This window comes from Fragaria vesca, linkage group LG2 (genome assembly GCF_000184155.1).
Source record: "Fragaria vesca subsp. vesca linkage group LG2, FraVesHawaii_1.0, whole genome shotgun sequence".
In the NCBI taxonomy this organism is placed as follows: Eukaryota; Viridiplantae; Streptophyta; class Magnoliopsida; order Rosales; family Rosaceae; genus Fragaria; species Fragaria vesca.
In genome coordinates this window covers 26,359,665-26,383,130 of record NC_020492.1, presented here as the reverse complement: position 1 = coordinate 26,383,130, position 23,466 = coordinate 26,359,665, and the positions used below count along the sequence as shown (strand labels likewise).

Genomic DNA, 23,466 nt, shown 5'->3' with positions numbered 1-23,466 from the left:
AAAATTTGGTGCGCATCAATAATGTTCGAGCAACAAGCTAAAGTTGTTTGGTCGTAGCCTCGGTGAGACCGTATTGCGTGTGAACATGGGGTACATGACACTTCAACTTATATCCCGATAAACTTCTTTAAAGAATGGGTAGTGAGCCTGTAGAAGTATAAGCAGTAAATAATAGTATAACATGTGACCAGTGTGTTAACACTTCAACCAACACCATAAAGCATAAAAAGGTGTCCGCAAGTTGGTTATATCTATATACATAGTTTGATGTAAGAATGAAATGTTCACTTTTGTATCATTTAGCGTAGGAGGGTCTCACTCCTAATTTAGCTAAAAAATAGGCTTTCAAAACGAGCAATGAGCATTACAGGGGGCCAATGAGACATCGAGGGAAGGTTGGTGCACCTCAATTGCTTGAGGAATTGACCGAACGGCCTCTGGGAAGTTGGAGCCGTGTTCGGATGACGTCAATGTCCCTAGGGTGCCGCCATTTACAACCATGGCATCACCATCATGCTTCATGGAGAAGCTAGATCCCAAATGTCTTCGTTTTGAGCGGAAGAATGGATGTCCATGAGAATTTCTCAAAATTTGGACCATTATATCTCTTCCAGAATGACCGATTTGGTCAAACCAAAGCCTATATGAGTCGGTGTCCCAAATATTGTGTTTGGTGACAACATGAGATTCAATACTCGAATCATACTCGAATCATAGTGACATACAGTCCATTAGATTTACTCATAAACTTCTCTAAGATGCATTTCAGTCCGCATTCATAAGAATGTATACACAAATGAATTCTTGTTCATTCTCACAATGTGTTTTTAAATGAAAACTATCAGGAATGTCTTTAAACCTCAACATGGTTTGGTTGCCTCTCAATGCATAGAGGGCATCTGTGGCGTTGATCATGGTGCCTTGAGGCATCAAGATTCAAGCTAAACCGCGTTCCTGAATGACCGGTATGATTCAATTATTGTAGTCACTGAAGATTTACAAAGACACAAAATCCAAATAGTTGCCGGTTCCTTAGAATGTTGTGGATAGTTCCACTATCTGCGAGACACTCAATGTCTCTATGAGACAGATCTACAAAATGGAGTATATAGGAGAGTAAATAGTTCCACTTGAACTATTTAGAGGGATTGAAAGAAGCTATGAAAAGCTGTAATCCCGAGAGTGCATAAAAATTTCCACGCATAATGACATTTGCGCACTAAAACATCCATAAGTTCTTCGTTAAAATAGATATGGACGAACTGCGAAAAGTTCTGAAAACTAGACACATAAAGCTTTCCAATGATATAAAACGCACTATCTGATTCATCCGGAACTGTTCACAAAGCTCAAACGAAGTTGACTGTCCAAAAGTGGCAGATTGCTATTTTTCGCAAAATTGGCATGTGCGAAATTGTGAGGCTTGCAGATGGCGTGTAGGCTTTCGCCTTAGCTAAAAGTGACGTGTGTATGAACAAAACCAAGTCCTTTCGGTCATTCTAAGGTCGTAAACTCCATGACTAGTTAGCAAAAGCTCCTTGACATGAACATAAACTAACTCAGAGGACCTAGAGGATTCGATCATGATGATAATTTTCCGGTTTTGATAAGTCTTCAACGTCTTTTACAAGACGGAAATTGGTTTAATAGTGTAGGGGGATCCAAAATCAAAAGCTTACGGTAACTCCAAGTCAGTATGACCAGGCATGTCCGTGGAGGGTCGGTAGTGCGAGGCACACTTGAAACCACTTTCTCCTTAATTTCGGACAATTCTAAGACATCACACTAAGTTTGGATGAGCCTAGTTGAACAATTGATGATGGAAAATCCGTCATAGGGTAGAAGACTTAACCGGAAACACGTTGGCGATCCTCCTTGAGGATGCCAGGCCATGTGTCATCTTCACTTTTAAGAGACCAAAACGGCACAATCTAACCATGTAGATTGTAAATATGCCATGCTTCTAAGGACGATGTAAGAATGTACATTTTTTTTTGTAAATCAATATGAACCATAAGAGGAGAATAATTTCATAACTTCGAAAAAATTCTCAAGGCATTCATTATTACTAATGTGAGTATATATCGAGGTCTCGAATAAACAAATGACATTGATACGACGTCTTATTACATATAGCTTGGAAAGAAAATCAATGTCTAACCAATGACGTCAAAGTCATGTTAGAGCAGGATCTGAATCTTTAAAATCCGCGATCATAAGGATGACGTTATTATCCTCATATTGAATTTCCGTACCTTCTTGTATGCATTCACAATTTGAGGATTTTATCCCCCCAAGTTATTCAAAAATAAAGAACTTGAATATAAAAGATTACTTGCTAGTTATTCAAAAATAAACTGAAATTAGTCCTAAAAGATTACTTGCTAGTTTGCCAAATAAACTGCATTTATAGGAACTGCTTTGCAATTTTTCATGCTATTCCACGTGCGTACGACGAAGTTGCTCGCGAAATTCCATTCCGATTCGTCGTGTGATAATTGCATGGAAAACAAAATATATGGTTAGTCATATTCACTATATAGATATAAACCATAAAAACTTGCAAAATTTGAAAGAAAACGTTGAAAAATTAAGCAAAAGGAAGCCAAGAATCAATGGCAGACGGTAGCCGGAAGATTTGCTGTTGGAGGTTGTCGGACAACAGCGGCCGGGGAAGCAAGCGGACGGTGGCGGCGGTCGGACAAAGGATCCGAGAGACTTTTTTGGCTTTTAGGGTTTCGAAAGAAATAAATGGTGGGCTATTAACTCTAGGGTTTCACTATCAACTCAGGTTAGAGCAAAGTGCATGATAATGTGATGAAGTATAAAGTGTAGAGACAAAGAGATCTAGATAGAGAATCATGCATCATCTTATTCATTGATAGGAGCCATTTATATAGTGAATTACAAAATACCAATATGGTAATGATAAGGAATACATAGTCTTATTCCAACTACATATCCTGATAGCATAAGGCTAAGGCAAACATATGGAATATCCTAGAACAATTTCTTTAATTTAGTTTTTTTTCTAGTAAACTACATATTAGTTACTAACCAAATTTCAGTGTACAAATACATCATTTACACATTATATTACACATTTAAGGACAAAAAATAACAAATTAGGACAAATTAATGTCCACATGCCATCTGTCACGATATATTTACCAGAATACCCCTCACTACTTATTCACTAAATTGCAAATGCTCGTACTGCATATTTAGAAAGGTGCTACTACTTAGTACTTGCTATAAAGCTGCTACTGCCCAACTGGGAGTTCACAATGCTGCTACTGCCCGATTGTGAGTTCAACAATCCTGCTACTGCCCGACTGAGAGTTCACAACGCTGCTACTGCCCGACTGGGAGTTCACAACGCTGCTACTGCCCGATTATGAGTTCAACAATCCTGCTACTGCCCGACTGGGAGTTCACAATGCTGCTACTGCCCGATTGTGAGTTCAACAATCTTGCTACTGCCCAACTGGGAGGCTTAATGGTCGATCAAAGGCGAAGCTTTGCTGGTGGTATTGCCTCCAACACGGAGGAGCTTGGGATGCTTCTAGATCTCGCCGGCTGGTAGAGTCAATTTCGGCTTCGTCGGAATCTTACAAGGCAGCTCCAAAGTGGTTTATCGTCATGGTTCTCGAGGTTGTCATTGACGGCTTTGGCGAACGAGAAGCAACGAAATCATGACAGAGAGACGGCGGATCTGAGGCGTCGACGCGGTACAGCCATTAGAGCACCTCCGATCTCTCCGCCAAGAAGGCCGCCGCTCAAGAAATGCAGACGGTGATTCCAAACCAAGATGTTGGTCGCGCAAAGCCTCTAGGTCTTCACCGGTGGGCTCGTGTGGCCTGCAACGATGACGATTTGGCCACAATGGTGAATCAGATAGATCGAAGACGGAGGATGTGAATTTGAGAGAGAGAGAGAGAGAGAGAGAGAGAGAGAGAGGAGGGATCAGATCGAAGAGGGTTAGGAAGAGAGGAGTGGCATATGCGTAATTTGATCGTGAAAGCTGGATATTTTGGTCATTTAATGGTCAAAACTCGGGTCAGATCTGATACTGTAAGGTTTTGGGCCTCAGCTTGTGTCCTAATTTGTCTAAAAATATTGAAAGTGGGTTTTTTATGTTTTTAAATTTGGTCATGTGTTACTATGTAATTTTCTCAATAAAATTCTTAAATTAGGGTTAATGGGCATTGTCCCTATATATGGGATATATATATATATATATTATAATTGAAAGTTAGATATAAAATATTATAAATATTTTAGACTCAAGGAGAATAATTATAAGAGTTTTATCTAACATTGTTCCTTTACTGGTCATCATTTTTTCAGTTGTCGAACACAATATAATGTAATTATAATCAGTAAAACAAGGTAGAAATCAGACCACTTGATTGACATGTCAAACTAGTAAATTATAAATAAATAGATAATATAAGAAGAAGTCGGTGAGCTGAAGTCGGTGAGCTATTACATGTTGGTAAGTTGTAAAACCGATATTGTATCGGTCATGTGGTTCGTTTCTCATTGACATATATACTGAGGGGTTTAAATATTAATATCATTAAAAGAACAAAGAGACAACGATCAATACTTGGTATTCAAAAAACTATGACGGTTCACGCATAATATTAAATCACCCATTGTTTTTCCAATAACTAGACTCATTGTTTTGTCAAAACCTCTTATCATTTTCCAGTAGCACCTCTATCTATAAATTAAGCAAACACTCATGTAGTAGAAGCACAATTAGATTTTACAACTATATTCGAATTTAGTGAGAATGAATTCATAGCATATCCATAGTTGAGATTTGTGAGTTAGCTACAGAAAGCCAAAATGAAGCCGAACTCAATGCTGATGCCAAAGATCACAAAACGTCGTCTAGTAATCGAATCAATGATTTACCAAAAGTACATAATCTCTAACCCATACTTAAGGCATTTATTCCATATACAATACATGTTCATCATAACATAAATTTTTATCTAAGAATTGTGTTCATAGAGCTCACCCCTGTATAATTTTGATAGACTTCAAGAGGTAGCAGAGAGTTGTGACTTGATCCTTCGTCTGAGTAGCTCAAAAATAATGAAGGCAAGCTCAAGAGATTGGGAGGCGTTGAGCCTCGGGTCACAGTGGGTATGATATCTCGAGCTAAGGTCGTCAAATCTCACAGTCCGGCCGTGGCGCTCCAATACATTCGGTCTTATTTTGGCCCATCATCTCTAGAGGTGAACGCCTCCTGGTGGCTCTCTTCTTGGTCATAGACATCAAAGAATGCTCTGACCTCAGCCTTTATGGCATCAAAGCCATGCTGAACCATTTTCGTTTTCTTCTCCTCTTTGCTTGAGAAAGAGGGACTAGCCTAATAAAATGAGGAATGTTCACTCTCGTGGTATAAATTAATGTTCACTATAAATTTTGTTTGTTTGATGTGGGAGGTTTGTTCTCAATTTTTGCTATATGATGGAAGATTTTGGCCTTAATCTCTATTTCTCTTTTGTAATTTTTCTCTTTACTAATAAATGGTCAAGAAAGGGAACTACTTTCTCTTCTTTTTTTTTCTTTTTTTTTTTGAGGGAATAAATAACTTCATTGATTAAGCATCATTACAATTATGAGAAAGTAATATCTCCACAGACGAAGGACTTACATAAAAAATATCATTAGAATAAGAAATTAATTTGGCCTCTCTAGCAAGAGAATGAGCTACCATATTGACCTCGCGTCGAACATGGACAATTTGTTTGCTTTTAACCTTGCCATGCTATCTAAACAAGGTTGGAGAATCATTCAAAATCCTAATTCACTAATAGGGAGGTTATTAAAAGCTATCTATTTCCCTCATTGCAGGTTTTGGGAAGCTAAGATTGGTACTTCTCCTTCTTATGCATGGAGAAGTATTGTACAATGTAGAGATATTTTGCAAGCTGGTATTCGAAAGCATATTGGTAACGGCAGGCGGACTAATATTTGGAAGGAACCGTGGGTACCAGGTACTGATTTAATGCCTTTTTTTACTAACAGAGTATCTATGGTTTCCGACCTCTTCATTACTCCAGGTCGTTGGAACATTCCTCTTTTATCTGAGCTCTTTCCAGCTAATATTATAGAGCGGATTCTAGCCATTCCGGTTAGTGTCTGTAATTATGAGGATCGGTGGATTTGGGGGGAGGACTGTAAAGGGCCGGTTTTCGGTCAAACCGGCTTATCATGTCCCCTCGTCGACGGATCATAAATGAGGTTGACGATGAGCCTAATCCTAGTGCACGTCTTTGGAAGCATCTTTGGAAAGCTCCAGTTCCTAGTTAGGTCAAGATTTGTGTATGGAAAGCTGCCTCTAACATTCTTCCTACACGGAATAGGTTAAGCCAACGCGGTATTGATATTAACACTGCATGGCCTTTCTGTGATGAAGAAGTAGAGTCCCCACTACAAGTTTTGCAAGATTGTGTTCATGCTAGTTCTTTCTTTCAACTAGCAAATCTTCCGAGTCATATTATGGCTCCATCTGTGGCAGATTGGTTAGTTTCCTACATTCAGCCTAGTACTTCTTTTGCTATTGTGTTGATGATTATTTCGGCTATTTGGATGAACCGAAATTCCAAGGTTTGGGATGATGAGGCAAAGCTAGCGTCGGAAGCAGTTCCGCAATACTGAGTTGGTTTGCAGAATACCAAGTTGCTCATGCAAACCTAATGGTTCATGTTCGGGTTCCCAGGATTAAATGGCAAAAACCCATGGTTGGGGTGATTAAACTTAATGTGGATGCAGCTTTTGGTTCTCCTATTAGTCAAGTAGGTCTTGGAGGAGTGTTTAGGGATGCCAATGGGTCTTTCCTGTTGGGTTTTCATCATTCGCTCTTGTGTGCAGCATTGATAATAGGATGGAGTGTGCTTTATCTCATGGTTTGGTACCTATTGTGGTGGAGACAAATTGCCTTGAACTAGTCCAAGGGGTGACAGGTCAGTCTCTTGAGTTTTTTGAGCTTGTTTCTTGATATCAGATTTGAGACAACTTCTGATTCAGGCAAATTTTGCCAAAGTTGTCGATGTTCGACGCGAGACCAATATGGTAGCTCATTCTCTTGCTAGAGAGGCCAAATTAATTTCTTATTCCAATGATATTTTTGATGTAAGTTCTCCGTCTGTGGAGATGTTATTCTAATGATATTTTTGATGTAAGTCCTCCATCTGTGGAGATGTTACTTTCTCATGACTGTAATGATGCTTAATCAATAAAGTTATTTAGATTAAAATAAAACCACAAGGACTAAACAGATGTCGACTTCAAACCACAAGGACTAAACAAATTTCAATTCAATTTTTAAGAATCTATTAGAGCAAAATAACTAAAATCTTCTCTAAAATTGAGAAAACTGTTCTAAGATATTTAGTATCTTTCTAGATATTCTGTATATTTCTAGATATTCTTTATGTGTGCTTTGGCCTTATGCCAATAGGATATGTAGTTTGACTAGATCTATGTATTGCTTATCATTACTATATTGGTACTTTGTAATTTTCTATATAAAGGGCTCCTATCAATGAATAAGATGATGATTCTCTTGCTATCTCTTTGTCTCTACACTTTATCCTTCATCACGTTATCATGCACTTTGTTCTAACGCTAAAGCCAATAGCCCACCATTTGTTTTCCAAACCCTAAAAAACAATTTTTTTCAATCCAGAAGTTCTCGGCCATGCCTCGGCCCCGACATCGTCACTGCTCCCGACCGCCGCTTCCCGACGTCAGCTCCGCCTTCTTTTCTGGTACTGCCGATGAAGCTTTAGATCAAGAAATCCGAGTTTTTCGATTTAATTTTACGGTATGTTTTAAACCTTAAACTCTTCAAAGTTCAATAAACTCAGGGGATATAAAGTGTTTTCTCCTTTTCTCCATCTCCATTCTATGCTTGGGATTTTGTGTGTGCAGGTACCAAAAATCCCGAAATTTTATTCGCGGGTCAAGAGTGGGTTTGATCACTCTTGTTTCCTTGTCCGGGTTGTGTATGATCAACCTCGACCTATCACCGGATTGTGTTTGATCAATCCGAGCCCTTTTCCGAATTGTGTTTGATCAATTCGTGGCTTTTCCGGATTGTATATGATTAATCCGAAGGACAAACCATTAAAAGCATTGTTTGTGACCTCTATCGAGTCTCATAACAGCTTGGTTTTGTATGCAAGAGCAATGTAACATTCTGCTCCTTTGAGTTTTGACATACTCGATGCCTAAAGCGGATCTTCGCTTGGTATCTGTGGAACCTTTCATTGGAAAAGATTTCATTGGAAATGATTAAACCACATGTTTTGACCCTCAGGCTAACAAGCCTAGATGCCGAGATTTCACATCTCGTGCGCTCAAAGTCTTCAACGCGCCCCATCAACAAAAGCCTTCAATGGCAATCTGTACAAAAAGTAATAACCACAAAGTACTGTGGAATGCACTCATGGAGCGTTTCTTGAAACGTTCATATAACTCTACTTGTTGAGTTATTAGTCAAGTGGATTGCTTACCATTTTAATTGACTACATATTGTCGATGATCTATTGTGGCATCATGATCCATAATCTTTAGCGGATTTGATCATCATCAAGTTCTTTAGGTCTTCCAAGTTGGTTTGGAATTACCAACGAGACTTGATTTTGATCTTACAATTGCAAACGAAAATTGTATATATGCTAATGCGATAAACGTATTTGGGATTATCCCCTAATGTGGGAAAAATAATATGGGTCAAGGCAACGGCAGAAAACGCCGTGCCGATGTCTAGAAAAGAGGGGGAGGTGTCGTCGGCCCTAATGGCGACACTCCCGGTCTAGACATCAATCTGTCAAAACTACTTATGTCAGCTCATGATAATGCAACTGTTGTGGATCTCCGGATCACTAGTTCAAGATTTGTCGAACTCTCCTTCAAATTATAAATGCATACAAAAAGGTACGGAAAATCAATATGAGGACAATAACGTCATCCTCATGATCACGAATTTCAAAGATTCGGATCCAGTTCTAGCTACCCATGACTTTGACATCATTGGCTAGACATTGATTTTTTTTCCAAGTTATATGTAAGGCGTCGTTTATTTGAGACCTCGATGTACTCACATTAGCAATAATGAATGCCTTGAGAATTTTTTCGAAGTTATAAAACTATTCTCCTCTTATGGTTCGTATTAATTTACAAACAAGATGTACATTTTTACATCGTCCTTAGAAGCATGGCATATTTACAATCTACATGGTTAGATTGTGCCGTTTTGGTCTCTTCCAAGTGAAGATGACGCACGGCCTTACATCCTCAAGAAGGATCGCCAACGTGTTTCCGATTAAGTCTTCTACCCTATAGCGGATTTTCTATCATCAATTGTTCAACTAGGCTCATCCAAGCTCAATGTGATGTCTTAGAATTGTCCGAAATTAAGGAGATAGTGGTTTCAAGTGTGCCTCGCACTACCGACCCTCCACGGACATGTCTGGTCATACTGACTTGGAGTTACCGAATGCTTTTGATTTTGGATCCCCCTATGCTATTAAACCAATTGCCGTTTTGCAAAAGACGTTGAAGACTTATCAAAACCGGAAAATTATCATCATGATCGAATCCTCTAGGTCCTCTGAGTTAGTTTATGTTCATGTCAGGGATCTTTTGCTAACGAGTCATGGAGTTTACGACCTTAGAATGACTGAAATGACTTGGTTTTGATCATACACACGTCACTTTTTGGCTAAGGCAAAAGCCTACACACCACCTGCAAGCTTCACAGCTTCGCACATGCCAATTCTGTAAAAAACAGCAATCTGTCCATTTTGGACAGTCAACTTCATTTAAGCTTTGTGAACAGCTCCAAACGAACCAGACAGTAAGCTTTATATCATTGGAAAGCTCTACGAGTCTAGTTTTCATAAATTTTCGTGGTTCGTCCATATCTATTTTAATGAAGAAGTTATGGCTGTTTTAGTACGCAAAAGTCATTATGAGCGAAAATTTTTATGCACTCGGGATTGCAGCTTTTCGTAGCTTCTTTCAATCCTTCTAAATGGTTCAAGTGGAACTATTTACTCGCCTATCTACTCCATGTAGATATGTCTCATAGAGACATTGAGTGTTTTGCAGATAGTGGAACTATCCACAACATTCTAAGGAACCGGCAACTATCTTTGGATTTTGTGTCTTTGTAAATCTTCTGTGACTACAATAATTGAATCATACCAGTCATTCAGGGACACGGTTTTAGTTTAAATCTTGATGCCTCATGGCACCATGATCAACGTCACATATGCTCTCTATGCATTGAGAGGCAGCCGAACCATGTTGAGCTTTAAAGACATTCATGCTAATAGTTTTCATTTGAAAACACATTGTGAGAATGAATAAGAATTCTTTTGTGTATACCTTCTCATGAATGCGGACTGAAATGCATCTTGGAGAAGTTCATGAGTCAATTTAGTGGATTGTATGTCACTACGATTTGAGTATCGAATCCCATGTTGTCGCCAAACAAGATATTTAGGACACCGACTCATATAGGCTTTGGTTTGACCAAATCAGTCATCCTAGAAGAGACATAATAGTCTAAATTTTGAGAAATTCTCATGGACATCCATTTTTCCGCTCAAAACAAAGACATTCAGGATCTTGCATCACCATGAAGCATGGTGGTGACCCGGGGGACATTGACGTCACCCGAACACGGCTCCAATTTCCCAGAGGCCGTCCAGTCAATTCCTCAAGCAATTGAGGTGCACCGACCTTCCCTCGATGTCTCATTGGCCCCCTGATTTTGAAAGCCTATTTTTTAGCTAAATTAGGAATGAGACCCTCCTACGCTAAATGACACAAAAGAGAATATTCTATTTTTACATCAAACTATGTTGATAGATACAACCAACTTACGGACACCTTTTTTTATGTTTTATGGTGTTGGTTAAAGTGTTAACACACTGATCACGTGTTACACTATTATCTACTGTTTATGCTGCTTATACTTCTACGGGCTCACTACCCATTGTTTAAAAAAGTTTATCGGGATATAAGTTGAAGTGTCATGTACCCCATGTTCACACGCAATACAGTCTCACCGAGGCTACGACCAAGCAACTTTAGCTTGTCACTCGAACATTATTGATGCGCACCAAATTTTTCTATTGCGTCTTGGGGCTATGCAATATTTGCATGCAGCTTTACTATTCATCTACTACCCACCATCATTGAATATTGTTGTACTACAGCTCGTGACTGTATACCAGGATTAACACGAAATTGCAATCCTTGAGCTCAAACAGGATTGAAACGGATTTCCAATCTTTGAGCTAGGCTAGATGTTATTTCTCGGTGCCAAATCGCAATGCCACTGCGCACAATGATGGGTCATTTGAGATGAATAAGTTTAGGTTGGATATGAACCTCCACCTATAATCCGCCTATATAGAAATCTTGTCAGGAGATCTCTTTCACCGCTATAGTTTGGATAGTCACTTTGATGAGACAATATTCCCGCCATTAGGGGGAGATAAGAACACAATTGTTCAAATGGAACGACGTGAATTGTCATGGTTTGTCGCCACTAAGTCTCATCTTGATCCCAAATGCTTAAAGTGTTAAAGTGACAAAATCACATGTTGCAAATATGTCTACAAGGATTGATGTCCTATCAAGAGGACATGGCGCGACCAAAAGAAGTTGGTCTTGGCGTCATCACCATGGATGGTGATATGGTGACGCCATATAGTGGCAAAATTGGTGTCACAAGGCCCTGTGGCTCCTCAAAAGGAGGGAGGCCCTTAGGTTCGATACTTTCTCGCACTAGGAAGAAAGCGAGCTTGGCACAACCTGATCCATTGATCAGTTATACTCAAATCCGTCTCATTAAGTCTGAATTGTGATTATCGTTGGGGGACGCCTTAATGTCAAATCCAATCCATATAGAAATCTTTACAAGTATTACACTAGTGTACATGAGGACGTGGGATAATGAGTCTACTATCAAACCACCCTTCGTTGATGGATAACAACTTAGTTGATTGGCCTAATGGAAAGATGCGATCCACATTAACAAAGAGATAGGTCCTTGGGCAGGTGATGCCGACACCGCAAGCTAAACCCTATCAACTATGTCTTTGTTAGATAGCGTAGTGAGAACAAGAGCTTAGACTCACATAATGACGCAAGGTCTCTCACTAACACGCACTGGGGTCGACTACGATGAGATATGCACTCGTAATGGATGTCATTGCACTCCACTACTTTATCAGTTTGGTAGTCTTCTGAATAACTGAACATGCAGCCTATGAATGTGGTCATAATGACATCTCTATGGGATCAGAGATATACATGAAAGTCTTAAACGGACTTCATTCATCCGAATCAAGTGGCTCCAAACCACAGGAGCACGCGTTTGCTAAAGGTATTGGAACGCACATGAACTCTACTTGATTTGGAAGAGATAAGGTGAATTATGCATTTGTGTGTTCCTTCTGGATTTACATGGACTCTTTATAGATCAAGAGATGTCGATATGTATCAATATCCGAAGTTAGAATGAAAAAGATCTTGGGAAGATACAGTCTCGAAAAGGTACTCGATGACTGTATTGATGATGATTTTTCATCAATCGGCTTAGGCACTCTAACGAAAGTAAGGCCTACATATACCCTATAATTGTGTTAAGAGATGACAAATATGTGTTAAGAGATGGAGTTCCCATCTAAGTACAATAAAACGCATCAATGTACTAAACACAATACGAAAGACTTGAGATCAAAAATTGTAAAGCTAAGTGTAGCTATGCGCCCACGCAACGCCAATGTAATGGCAGTAACTCCTTTTTCAATACTTAATGGTATGAAAGGTTGAGGCTTATTCTATCCCTACATAAAAAAAGACACATCAATAGCAAAATCAGAATCTACCAAGTTTCGTAGGTCAACTTGCACGGGACCTACAGGAAACCTCACTCACTGGAAAATGATGAAACTGGTACCATTGGAAAGGTCTATGTGTCTACTTTCTAGGGACACCAACCATTTTATCATAGATATCATATTGAGTGAGTTATGGCCGTTTTCTTAAAATAGGACGAATCTGTCCGAGAATCTGATTTTGGCAGAACAGTCAACTTCGATGGGACTTTGTGAACAGATCCTGATGAACCAGAATATGTGTAATATACGGTTGGAAAGCTAAATGAGTCTAGTCATTTAGCTTTCCAAAACCGTTTACGGTTCGTTCATACATATTTCTTAGAGGAAGTTATGGCTGTTTTAGTACCCGAAGGTCATGCTGCGCAGAAATCTGATTTCCTGCATGAACTTATGTTTTGCGTTCACAAGCAGCCTTCTCCTCAAGATCTAAGTGTAAAAGATCATTTGAGGACAATACGGCATGATTTAGTTAATCATTGCCTAATGCCACATTTGAAGACATGTTAAAAAGCATTGACATGCTAAGTTATTGAAATTTTCGTGATTAGTAAGAATCAGGAAGAACCCTATGATCGATGTAAAGATCAGGGGGAGGTGCGAACTTCAGGGGGAGTCTAACACATATATATATGTCGCTATCAAATGTGAATGGTGCGTTGTACTCTTTTTCTCCTACGATCAAGGTTCAATTTTTCTCCTAGAGGGTTTTTGTGACTTGACGAGGTTTTTGACGAGCCAACAGATCAACACCATCGACATATCAGCGCGCGGCACAAAGGGGAGTGTTCTAGGATATTCTGTATCTTTCTAGATATTCTTTATGTGTGTCTTGGCCTTATGTCAATAGGATATGTAGTTTGACTAGATCTATGTATTTATATCCTTACCATATTGGTACTTTGTAATTCTCTATATAAATGGCTCCTATCAATGAATAAAATGATGATTCTCTTGCTATCTCTTTGTCTCTACACTTTATCCTTCATCAAAAACCAAGAATATTGTGAAGTTGTTGGAGTTGATCTTAAAGCTATAGTGCTGCTTTGACGCTGTCCATAGTGGCAAACCCTAGCTATCGTATCTCTACACAGAGTGCATCCCTCCTTTCATCAATCACCATGTCGTCCTCTATTGAAGATGTTACAGCCAGTTTTGTTGCCTCATTCGCGTTCGTCAGTGGGGATGTCATACACATCTCACATTTGGACCATGACGAGGAAATCCGACCTAATGCGAGAGTTTATCTTCTTGTCAAACCAGTGACCACCAAGCTCTTTAACATCATGGACCTCCAAGCTCATTTCCAGCAAATCTGGGTGTTTTGAAAGGGTTTTATGGTTCAGGATAAGGCAAACTTGTTTGTGTTCATGTTTGATTTGTCGGCTAATCGTAATAGGGTGTTTTAGGGAGGACCTTGGTATCACCTGCGTGCTCCACTTATTCTAGGAATTTGATGGTCATAAACTAATGACCTGTATGGACACACTGTATTTTTGGGTGAACATCATGAATATTAAGTCGGAATTTGAGAAACTGAAAATATTTTGAAACATGGGTTATGTGGTCGAAAATTTTGTGAGAACTGATGAGTGATTGTTGGCAACATGTCGTCGGGTAGAGTTGGGGTTTCTCAACCTCTCTCTTGCCTTATCTTTCAGAAGAACACTTTAAAGATTATTCTAGAGGTTGAAGATTTAGTTCTTCTTTGATAACATGGTGGATGTTTTTGATCACTGTAATCTCATATGGCATGAGAATGATGTGTCTTAAGGAACCTCATGCCTCTATGACGTAGAGTATCCTTACGCTTCTTCCAAGTCTCCATTTCTAAGCTAACACTCTCTACATCAGATTTACTAGAGTCCAGCGCTATGTAGGAATTCACAATTGGTTCTAACCAAGGTAAATCAAACTCCAAACGTGGAGACGGTCACATGCATACTGTGTCATCTCTCCCTCTTGTTGAAGTGAGGAGAACTAATTCAACTTTGATCGTTCTGTTTCTTCGTTCTTATTTCCGGATTCTTTGATCTTACTTGTAGCGCATCTTGTTTTACAGAGAATTAGTTACGAATTTGTAATCTACTGCACAATCCCAATATGAATGCAATTTGGGTGTTCGACTATGGGAACGATTGACAGAAATTTTGCAATGGATATCGATGATAGACCTCTGCCTCTGTCTCAACAGAATTAAAAGAAATCCAAGGAATGCGGCTATTAGGACCTCCAAATTTGCTCAGTATACATCTCATGCTCTTTACGCCTCCTTTTTAATTTTAACTACAACCATTTGCTCACTAGACCTCCTTTCAAATTCCTAAAATAACCTTAGGTATGTTATTCACATATATCTTAATAATTTACTCATTATACCTCTTATTTATTCTCTAAACCTCTCATTCTTTTATTTTTTTTCTTTTTGTATACTGCCATCGAGACCTCTATTCCTTGATTTTTTTTTTCCGTTCAAACCTCTTTCACGACCTCAATTCCTTGATATTTTTTTTATTTCCCATAGAATGTCACCAATCCTCCATTATTTGATCAATTTGTAAGAAAAAATTTCAATGACTTCAATTTTTCTTTTAAAAATCAAATAACACAAAGTATTGAGTTTCAAAATTTATATTTACCAGCCCAGTACCATCTCGTTGTAGCATATTTGTTGTTTATCTGATATAAAAAAAAAAACTTATATTTAACAACAAGAAAATATTTTAACATAAATTAGCTTTTCTTTTTCTATTTTACTTGTGCTAAACAATGATTAATGATAACAATTGTATACTATGTATGTTTTTTCCCCCTCTATTTTATGTACATCATGAAATTATTTCAATAGTTATTTAATATTTCATTATCGATTTTTTTTTTTACATATATATTCTTTCACCTTATATATATGATAATAGAAAATTTTATGTCACATGGTTGATATTGATCATAGTTTTAGCTCTAATTAAATATATAATATATAGTAAAATTTAGAAAATAGTAAATTAGAAATTAAAAATATATAAAGAAAATAATAAAGAATACAATCAATTAATTATCGAATTGAAAAGTCTAGAGAGAATAAATATACTTCTTTTTGTATGATTATTGTCTTTAATAGTCATTACGTAAGATGAGATAATTGTCATTCAATAACTCATAATAAAAAGAGGTCAAATAAGCAAATTTAGAGGTCCCAATAGCCGCACTCAAATCCAAGTTGCAACAATTTCTTCTTTGCTGAGCACTGTGCCAGCTTAAAGCCTTAGTATTATGGCCAAGAGAAATCCATTAGCAAGAAAGTTCGGTGTCTCTGGAACCATCTTACAGAGGCTGAGAAATAATCAAGGAGACGGTCATCTTCGTCAAAATACTACATACAGAAGAGAGTTGATATGCAGTGTGTCAAAGTCATCCTTTTTTCTAGGAGTGAAAGTGACTAAGTTTGGGGTTAAAAATCAGGATTCAGCGATACCACAAGTAAATTGGGTGATGAATAATATCATGTAAGACTGTAAGTCAACATTGTTATCGAAAATACATCAATGTAAATCGAGTCATCTACAATGATTGTATTTGTTTCCCGACCAGATCGTATAAGCAACTCTTTCTTGAATATGCTTATACTCTTTTTTGAATATGTAACATTATAGTTTTTCTAACCAAAAATATACGGCACTAATAAACACAGCAGAAGGGAATTAGAATATGAAGAGGGGGGAGTAACTCATCCACACTAAGAACAAGCAAAACAAGTTACTGGGAGAAAGACAGGGATGAGGGAGACTTCAAAGCCAACAGCAGATTCACCCAGTATGATCGATTATGTGTATATCTGAATACTAGAAGGGGCGCAAAAAAGACATGGACAACAAATAGTAATTGGAAATACACTTCATTCATTAGCACACACGCGCTACCATTACAGACCATCGATCTGAATTCTTGACTACCGATACCAAAACAATCTGGCATATACACCACCTACAAAGTATATACTCTTCAAAATAAAACACGCAAGTGACGGAACCATTAGCGCACACACACAGATGCACTACCAGAACAGATCAAAAATCTTTTTTACTGAAACTAAAGCAAACTAGCATATCCTCCACCTACTCTGTTTGTTAACATACCTACTACACATCACAACTAATGCAAGGAAGCTCAATTCATCTACCAATTTCACAATAGCAGGTACTGGGAATACACAACACCATTTCACAGGCCAGAACTTTTCTAAGTTTCTTAGGTGGAAGGTGAAGGGTACACAAACAGTAATAAACAAAGAATTACCCATACAATTCTGCAAAGGAATTGTTCAATATGTTACACTAGACTCATCATACAGCACCCTATTGGCTCTTCACATTAATCACTTCTAACAAAATATTAATGTACAAAATATTTGATCAGGAAATTAAACACTAAACACAAACACATCGGACTCAACTCAGCAGGAAACCAACAAAATTTATATGTACTCCATCAACTCTTGTGAGGTAAGCCACCTACAAAGACCAAAAGACAGGGGAGCAGGAAGGACCTGCAAACCCTAAGGGACTTAATCAGTACGCAGCTATGCGAGGTCACATAGAGCACGTACAGTATGATTGAAGATATACGTCAACTCATATAACTGAAGCATACTAACATATGAAGCCAAACACTCTACCTACATAGCAAACAACCACATTTTGCAATGCACAGATGACCATTCAAAGCACCCAACAATAGCTCCAATCAAACCCTCAAGCAATACCAGAGTTAGCATTGACATCATGTCAACATTGGGTCAACAAAACCCCCTTGACTCATCAAATACATAGCAATTCAATTTGCTCTCATTAACAATTCCCCTCAGCATAAGTCGCACACAATCAGTCAAAAGATGAAAATCAAACAGACGGGAACAGAAACTAAAGCAACGTATGCAATTGCAGATTCCAATCTGCACACCCAAATTATCCCCACAGAGCTATCCCAAAATTGGCCATTTCTATATAAGACAGCAAACGAAACACGAGCAAATTAAAGCAAGCAGATTAAAGCCCCAATTTAACCATAAATATAATGCAGAACCCATACTATACTAAAGCATCCACAGCATGTTATAATCGGGCATCGAAATCCTTAAACCATCTTAACAAAACAAAATTATCCAAATCAAAATACACGAAAACACTTGGAGAGGAAAAAACGAACATCACAGAGCTCAGTCGAGGGGGACTTCCACATCGCCATCGGAAATCTCCTGTTGCAGATCCTTAGGGTCCTTGCCGTCAACCGTGCACCCCACCGAGACGCAAGTGCCGAGAATCTCCTTGACGGTGCCGCTCAGGTCCTTGGCCATGGACCTGTTCTTCATGATCTTCGCGATCTCAATGACGTCATCGAGGCTGATGTTGCCGGTGTGCTTGATGTTCTTGGTCTTCTTGCGGTCACGCTCGGGCTCCTTGAGGGCCTTGATGACGAGAGCGGCGGCGGATGGGACGACGGAGACCTTGGCCTGACGGTTCTGGACGGTGAGCTTGACGGTGACGCGGAGGCCCTTCCAGTCCTTGGCGGTCTCCTTGGCGATGTCTTCTCCGATCTTCTTTGGGGAGAGACCGAGAGGTCCGATCTTGGGAGCGAGGGAACTGGCGGCGCCGACCTCACCTCCGGTGACGCGGACGTAGACCTCGACGACCTGAGAGGGATCGAACTTGGGCGGCATTGTGGAGACTGAGCTCTTAGGGTTTCTGAACGAAGGATAGTGTGGGGGGTGGAGGGTTTGGGAAATGGAGGATTATATATATGCTAGGGTTTTGCGACGATTGGTGAGGTTTATGTCGAATTTGCCCCTGTAAATAGCGTGAGGGCTGTGTGATTTGGAGATTAGACTGTGGGTGTTTTCGGAAAGATTCTGTGTAAGTACGATCGAGGACTAAATGAGACTGTGAATACCACGGCGAGTGACGCTTGGTATGGTGTTATAAATGTCTTTTGCCAAGGTGCCGACTGGTATGGACCTTGGTGAAGAAAAGGCTACTCGGAGTTGGACCATTTACTGATTTGTGATGGAGAGAATGGGCTAACAGATTGGGCTCGGAAATAAGATTCTGTTTTCAACAACAGCATACAAACGAGAGCCGAGAGATTCTTTCAACAAAGAAATTAGAGATTCTCTGCATGTGAATGACTCCTCTTCTTCCCATTCCTTCTCTCTCCTATTCTTTATCACTTGGAGAAGAAGAGTCATTCACATTCATGTGTTTACTTGTTATCAGGAATGAGAATTATTACATGAGTGATTCTTATTCATGTAATCATGTGTTTACTAAAACATAGGAATTGGAATCATGATAAGGTTAATTACAAAAACACCCATGAGTATAAATGAAATTACAATTTGGGAATGAATAGGTTTGCTTTTGGGTATTTTCGGATTATCAATAGATGTTGAGGACAATTTAAGAATGAAAAGTTGATTCAGCCATCATCATGAATCAATATTATGTCCCCCTTCCGGAATGAAGGCACATTTACTTACATGGAATGGAATTGAGAAGTGAGGGAATGATTCCGGCGAAGGAGAATTCTTACGTTTACTTATACATAATGAAATTGGAATTGGTGTGGGTCCCACCTCCTAATAAATAATAGATTTCTTAACAACCCGGAATTGTAATATCAAGGGGGGGGTGGGTTTAGGAATGACACCATCAGGAATCAACTTTTATGCTGAAAATACCCTCTTTAATTTTAATATGCTAATAATATTGAGGAATTTGTTTAAGATGCTAGTAATTTCAATTTTTTTTTCTTAAAGCTTCTTTTTTAGATGTTAATAATATGTTATTTGTTGAAGTTGTTTAATTTTTTTTATTTATAAAATTGTTTGCTTGATTTAAATATAGTATTACTTAAAAGTATAAAAGTATGGCGCCTTAATTTTGTTCTTCAACCTTTTGTATCTTGCGGTTTGAGATACACTTAAAATGCTAGTACTAGGTCCAAATGATGTATATAAATCATGGTAGAAGAGAGTTTATGCAACGACGAGATTGCAATATACATAAGCACACACGTAGCCTCTGTATTATATTATTAATATGTAACACATGATTACAATCAATACAATGAATTGAAATAATGGTCCATCTTGTTCTCCAAAAAAAAAAGTTCATCTTGGTTTGTTGATTATACATAACTTATCAAAACGACAAACAAAACTAGATCAACATAAATATGTAAATGTCTTTTAAGGGGTATTTAAGTAATCGAACTCGCAATTAGTTGCATTCATATTGGGTAGGTAAACAGCTCAATGAAATTGAAATCTCTACATATAATTTTATTCTGTCTGTGATTCCTTCTGTCTTTCATTCCTGATAAATTTCAATACTAGTAAGTAAACGTGTCAGAAAATGGATGAGTGAATCCTGAATGTTTAGTGGGACCCACACATTGTTCCTTTTCCCATGGTTAGTAAACGTTGGAGAAAAGGAATCGATTCTAACTGATTCATTATCTTTTAGGTTTAGTAAACACGTCAGAGTAGACTTTGACCAACGAAATATTTCACGGTCTTCTTTGGGGTGTGAAACTCACACTTTCTCAAGTTCACATTTTATATTTTTTACACTTTATGTTCTTATTTTTAATTAATTAAATGTTTATTTATTTATAAGATTTTTAAAAGAAAATTCAATTAAAAACAAATAAAACAAAGAGTATGCAAGAATTTTTTTTTTTTTTTTTTTTTGTTTGTTTGAAAATCAGTGTGCAAGATTAGCTAAAATGAATATTTAGGTTCGACAAAGGAGTATACCCTTCAATTTCTCGAGTGCACCCCTTATTATCCTTGAGTGTATGGTACATTTGAGGTCTTTGTTTCTTCATTTACAAGAAACCGTGTATGAGTGTTATATGATTTTAATCAAAACTATCAATTGTTAGTACTACGCATAATGAGGAGTTGAGCTCAACCATCAATCTACTACTTGATCGAATTTGGGATATCTGTAATCCCAAGACGATCTTCCTAAGTTTTAACCTCATGCTGTAATGTAAAGCTCATTCAGGAAGATATGGCTATGAATTGTATTGCTCAAACTTCAAACTACGTAGTAACAATTTTTACTGCGTACCTAACTTTAATTCAGATGAAATAAATAATTAAGAATCTAGATTTTACTTCGTAGTCTTTCTACAAAACTAACCACTATAACAACAGTCGGTTTGGGTGCCAAGCATATATCAACCGTCTATATTGCTTTACGGGAAAACGCTGAGCTATATGTACAAAAACGCACATCAATCTTCGTCAAAATGCTCACAAAAGTTCAAACTTCCGTCACTGATTTGATCCCATAGGCCATCACTTCACCAATTCCAAACGCATGCCCAACAAATCATATCACTGCCTGCAGTAAAAGCCAATCTGCAATAATCGATCACCACCAGACTAGCTACAAGCCCAGAACACCTTATTTGCATTCCAGGACTGTAAACGTGGATCAAAGCCCCTCTACTACAGTTGTTTGGGTTTTTGGGAATTAAAATCATTGTGATATTGGGGTCTTGTCAAATGTCAAGGGTAGCTCTCAAGGGGAAAAATAGTTGTGGTGGAGGAACTTCAAAGTTGCAAGTTACAACCCCACTTTTGGACAATGATATATATCACTCCTATTAGGCTCCTTTCACCCTCAGCCATTGTCGTAATCGCAAAGACCACTCGAGCAAAAGCTAGCTAGCAGAATAGCAATGGCATTATGCCTCGTTCCAAAAGCCCCACATCTCTTAATCCAAGCTTTATGGTGAAAGTGAACCACCCTCAATATAAACCTACTCCCCTTCAGGCTTTTTCAATACTTTTGATTTGCGCAAAGTTTATCCGAAAACGGATTTAATAACTTATCATTACGAAAATTTACACGTTAACTATTTACTAGCTGAATAGCACTTGTGAAACAATTTAACGAAGATATGTGACTCTCGTAACCGTGAATAACTAGTTTTCTTTACGGGGCGAGTTGAAGAAAATTGCATACCTAATTCCTTTCTTCGACAAGATGTCCCGGGCATAAACTAGTTGAGATGTTTCATTGGGCATAACGGTAGAGTGGAGACAATTACGTTCACTAATCTTTGCTTATGCATCAATCGAAAAGGCCCACAACTCATAATCTCCCTTTTATGCCATGAAAGTGAAACACTACAAACCTACTCCTCTCCACCATGCTTTATATAGCCTTTTGGAAGATGAATATTATTTCACTATTTACCTTTTGGTTGATAAAATTATCACCATTGTAATGACTTATTTTCATGAAATATAAATAATGTCACAAATCACTAAATAATTTGTTTGAATTTTTTTTCCGGTCATCATGATGAAAGATGATAGGGAATGATAACTTCAAAAAAAATTCTTCCTCGTGTGAGGTAAAGAAAACTATAACTGTGTCTTTTAATTTACTTATGTCGATCAAATCCTTCATAATGTTTTGAAGACAGTTTTCAAACATTTTGTGTTAGCCTAGCAATGGATATGCTCTTTCAAATTTGTGTTAGTCTAATGTGGAATGAATTCATTATCCAAATATGCTCTAAAATGCCCTAGCATAAAGTAACACTACTACTCCTAATCAATATCAATGATTTCATGCCTTTATAGACATGAATTTGGGATCGATGACTAACTGGGTAGTCTTTTTAAACATCAAGATCAATGTGAGTTGGAGGGTGAATAGATCAAGACTATGGACTGGAATTTTGAATCACACAAAATTTGAACTAATGCCTCTTAGTTGAAGAGAGGATAAAGTGTGTAGTTGTTTTTTTTTTTTTTTGGCGAGAAAAAAAAAGTGTGTAGTGTTTAGAGAATTATATTTTTTCCAAGATCCAATTTTGATGCCATTTTTGGTCCTCGATAAGGTAATCCAATACCCACTACCCAAAAAGCCCAGATTGTTATTGGCGATCTCATGATTTGTACATCTAAGTGGGTTACAATTCTTTACGTAAGTGTGGAAAACTTTAAGTAATGGTTAAACTAACAGGGCTGCTCACCTGCGGGATACGATTTAAGGGACAAAAATGGACAATTCAATCTCAACCGTTGGATGTTTAGTGAGTAAATCTTACGGTTCTAATGGAAACAAATTATATTCCAACTCTGTTTCATCTTCTTCCCTCATCGATCTCACTTTCCAAACTTTGCAACCCAGATCCGTTCATCTACTTTTCCTCATCTTGCTATCCTATTATGTAATTTGTTAGAGGCATCATCTGCTATCATTTTCTCATCCTTCCATAGAACTAATCTAAGCAACATGTAAATTAAATCCAACAAATATAGGAAACCAGAAGTAACCCGATTAACAAATACCCATTACCCAATCTTCTCTCTAGTCTCTCTCTGAATTCGGTTCGCACGAGGCCGGATTGGTGCGCCCCGACGGACGCGGTTTGGATCTCTGGGTCTGAGGCTTGGTCATTGCTACTCAAACTCTTAGTTTTTTTTTTTTTTGTTTTT

The 23,466-nt window shown here is 38.1% G+C and overlaps 1 protein-coding gene across 1 annotated transcript; it reads right to left on the bottom strand.

Moving 5' to 3' along the window:
• Positions 1–17,989: 17,989 nt before the first annotated feature.
• On the bottom strand, positions 17,990–18,729 carry LOC101299737 (60S ribosomal protein L12-like). The gene has a single exon (XM_004291528.1). It carries the CDS (start codon positions 18,658–18,660, stop codon positions 18,160–18,162), a length of 501 nt encoding a protein of 166 aa, XP_004291576.1. The 5' UTR covers positions 18,661–18,729; the 3' UTR covers positions 17,990–18,159.
• Between the last annotated feature and the right edge of the window lie 4,737 nt (positions 18,730–23,466).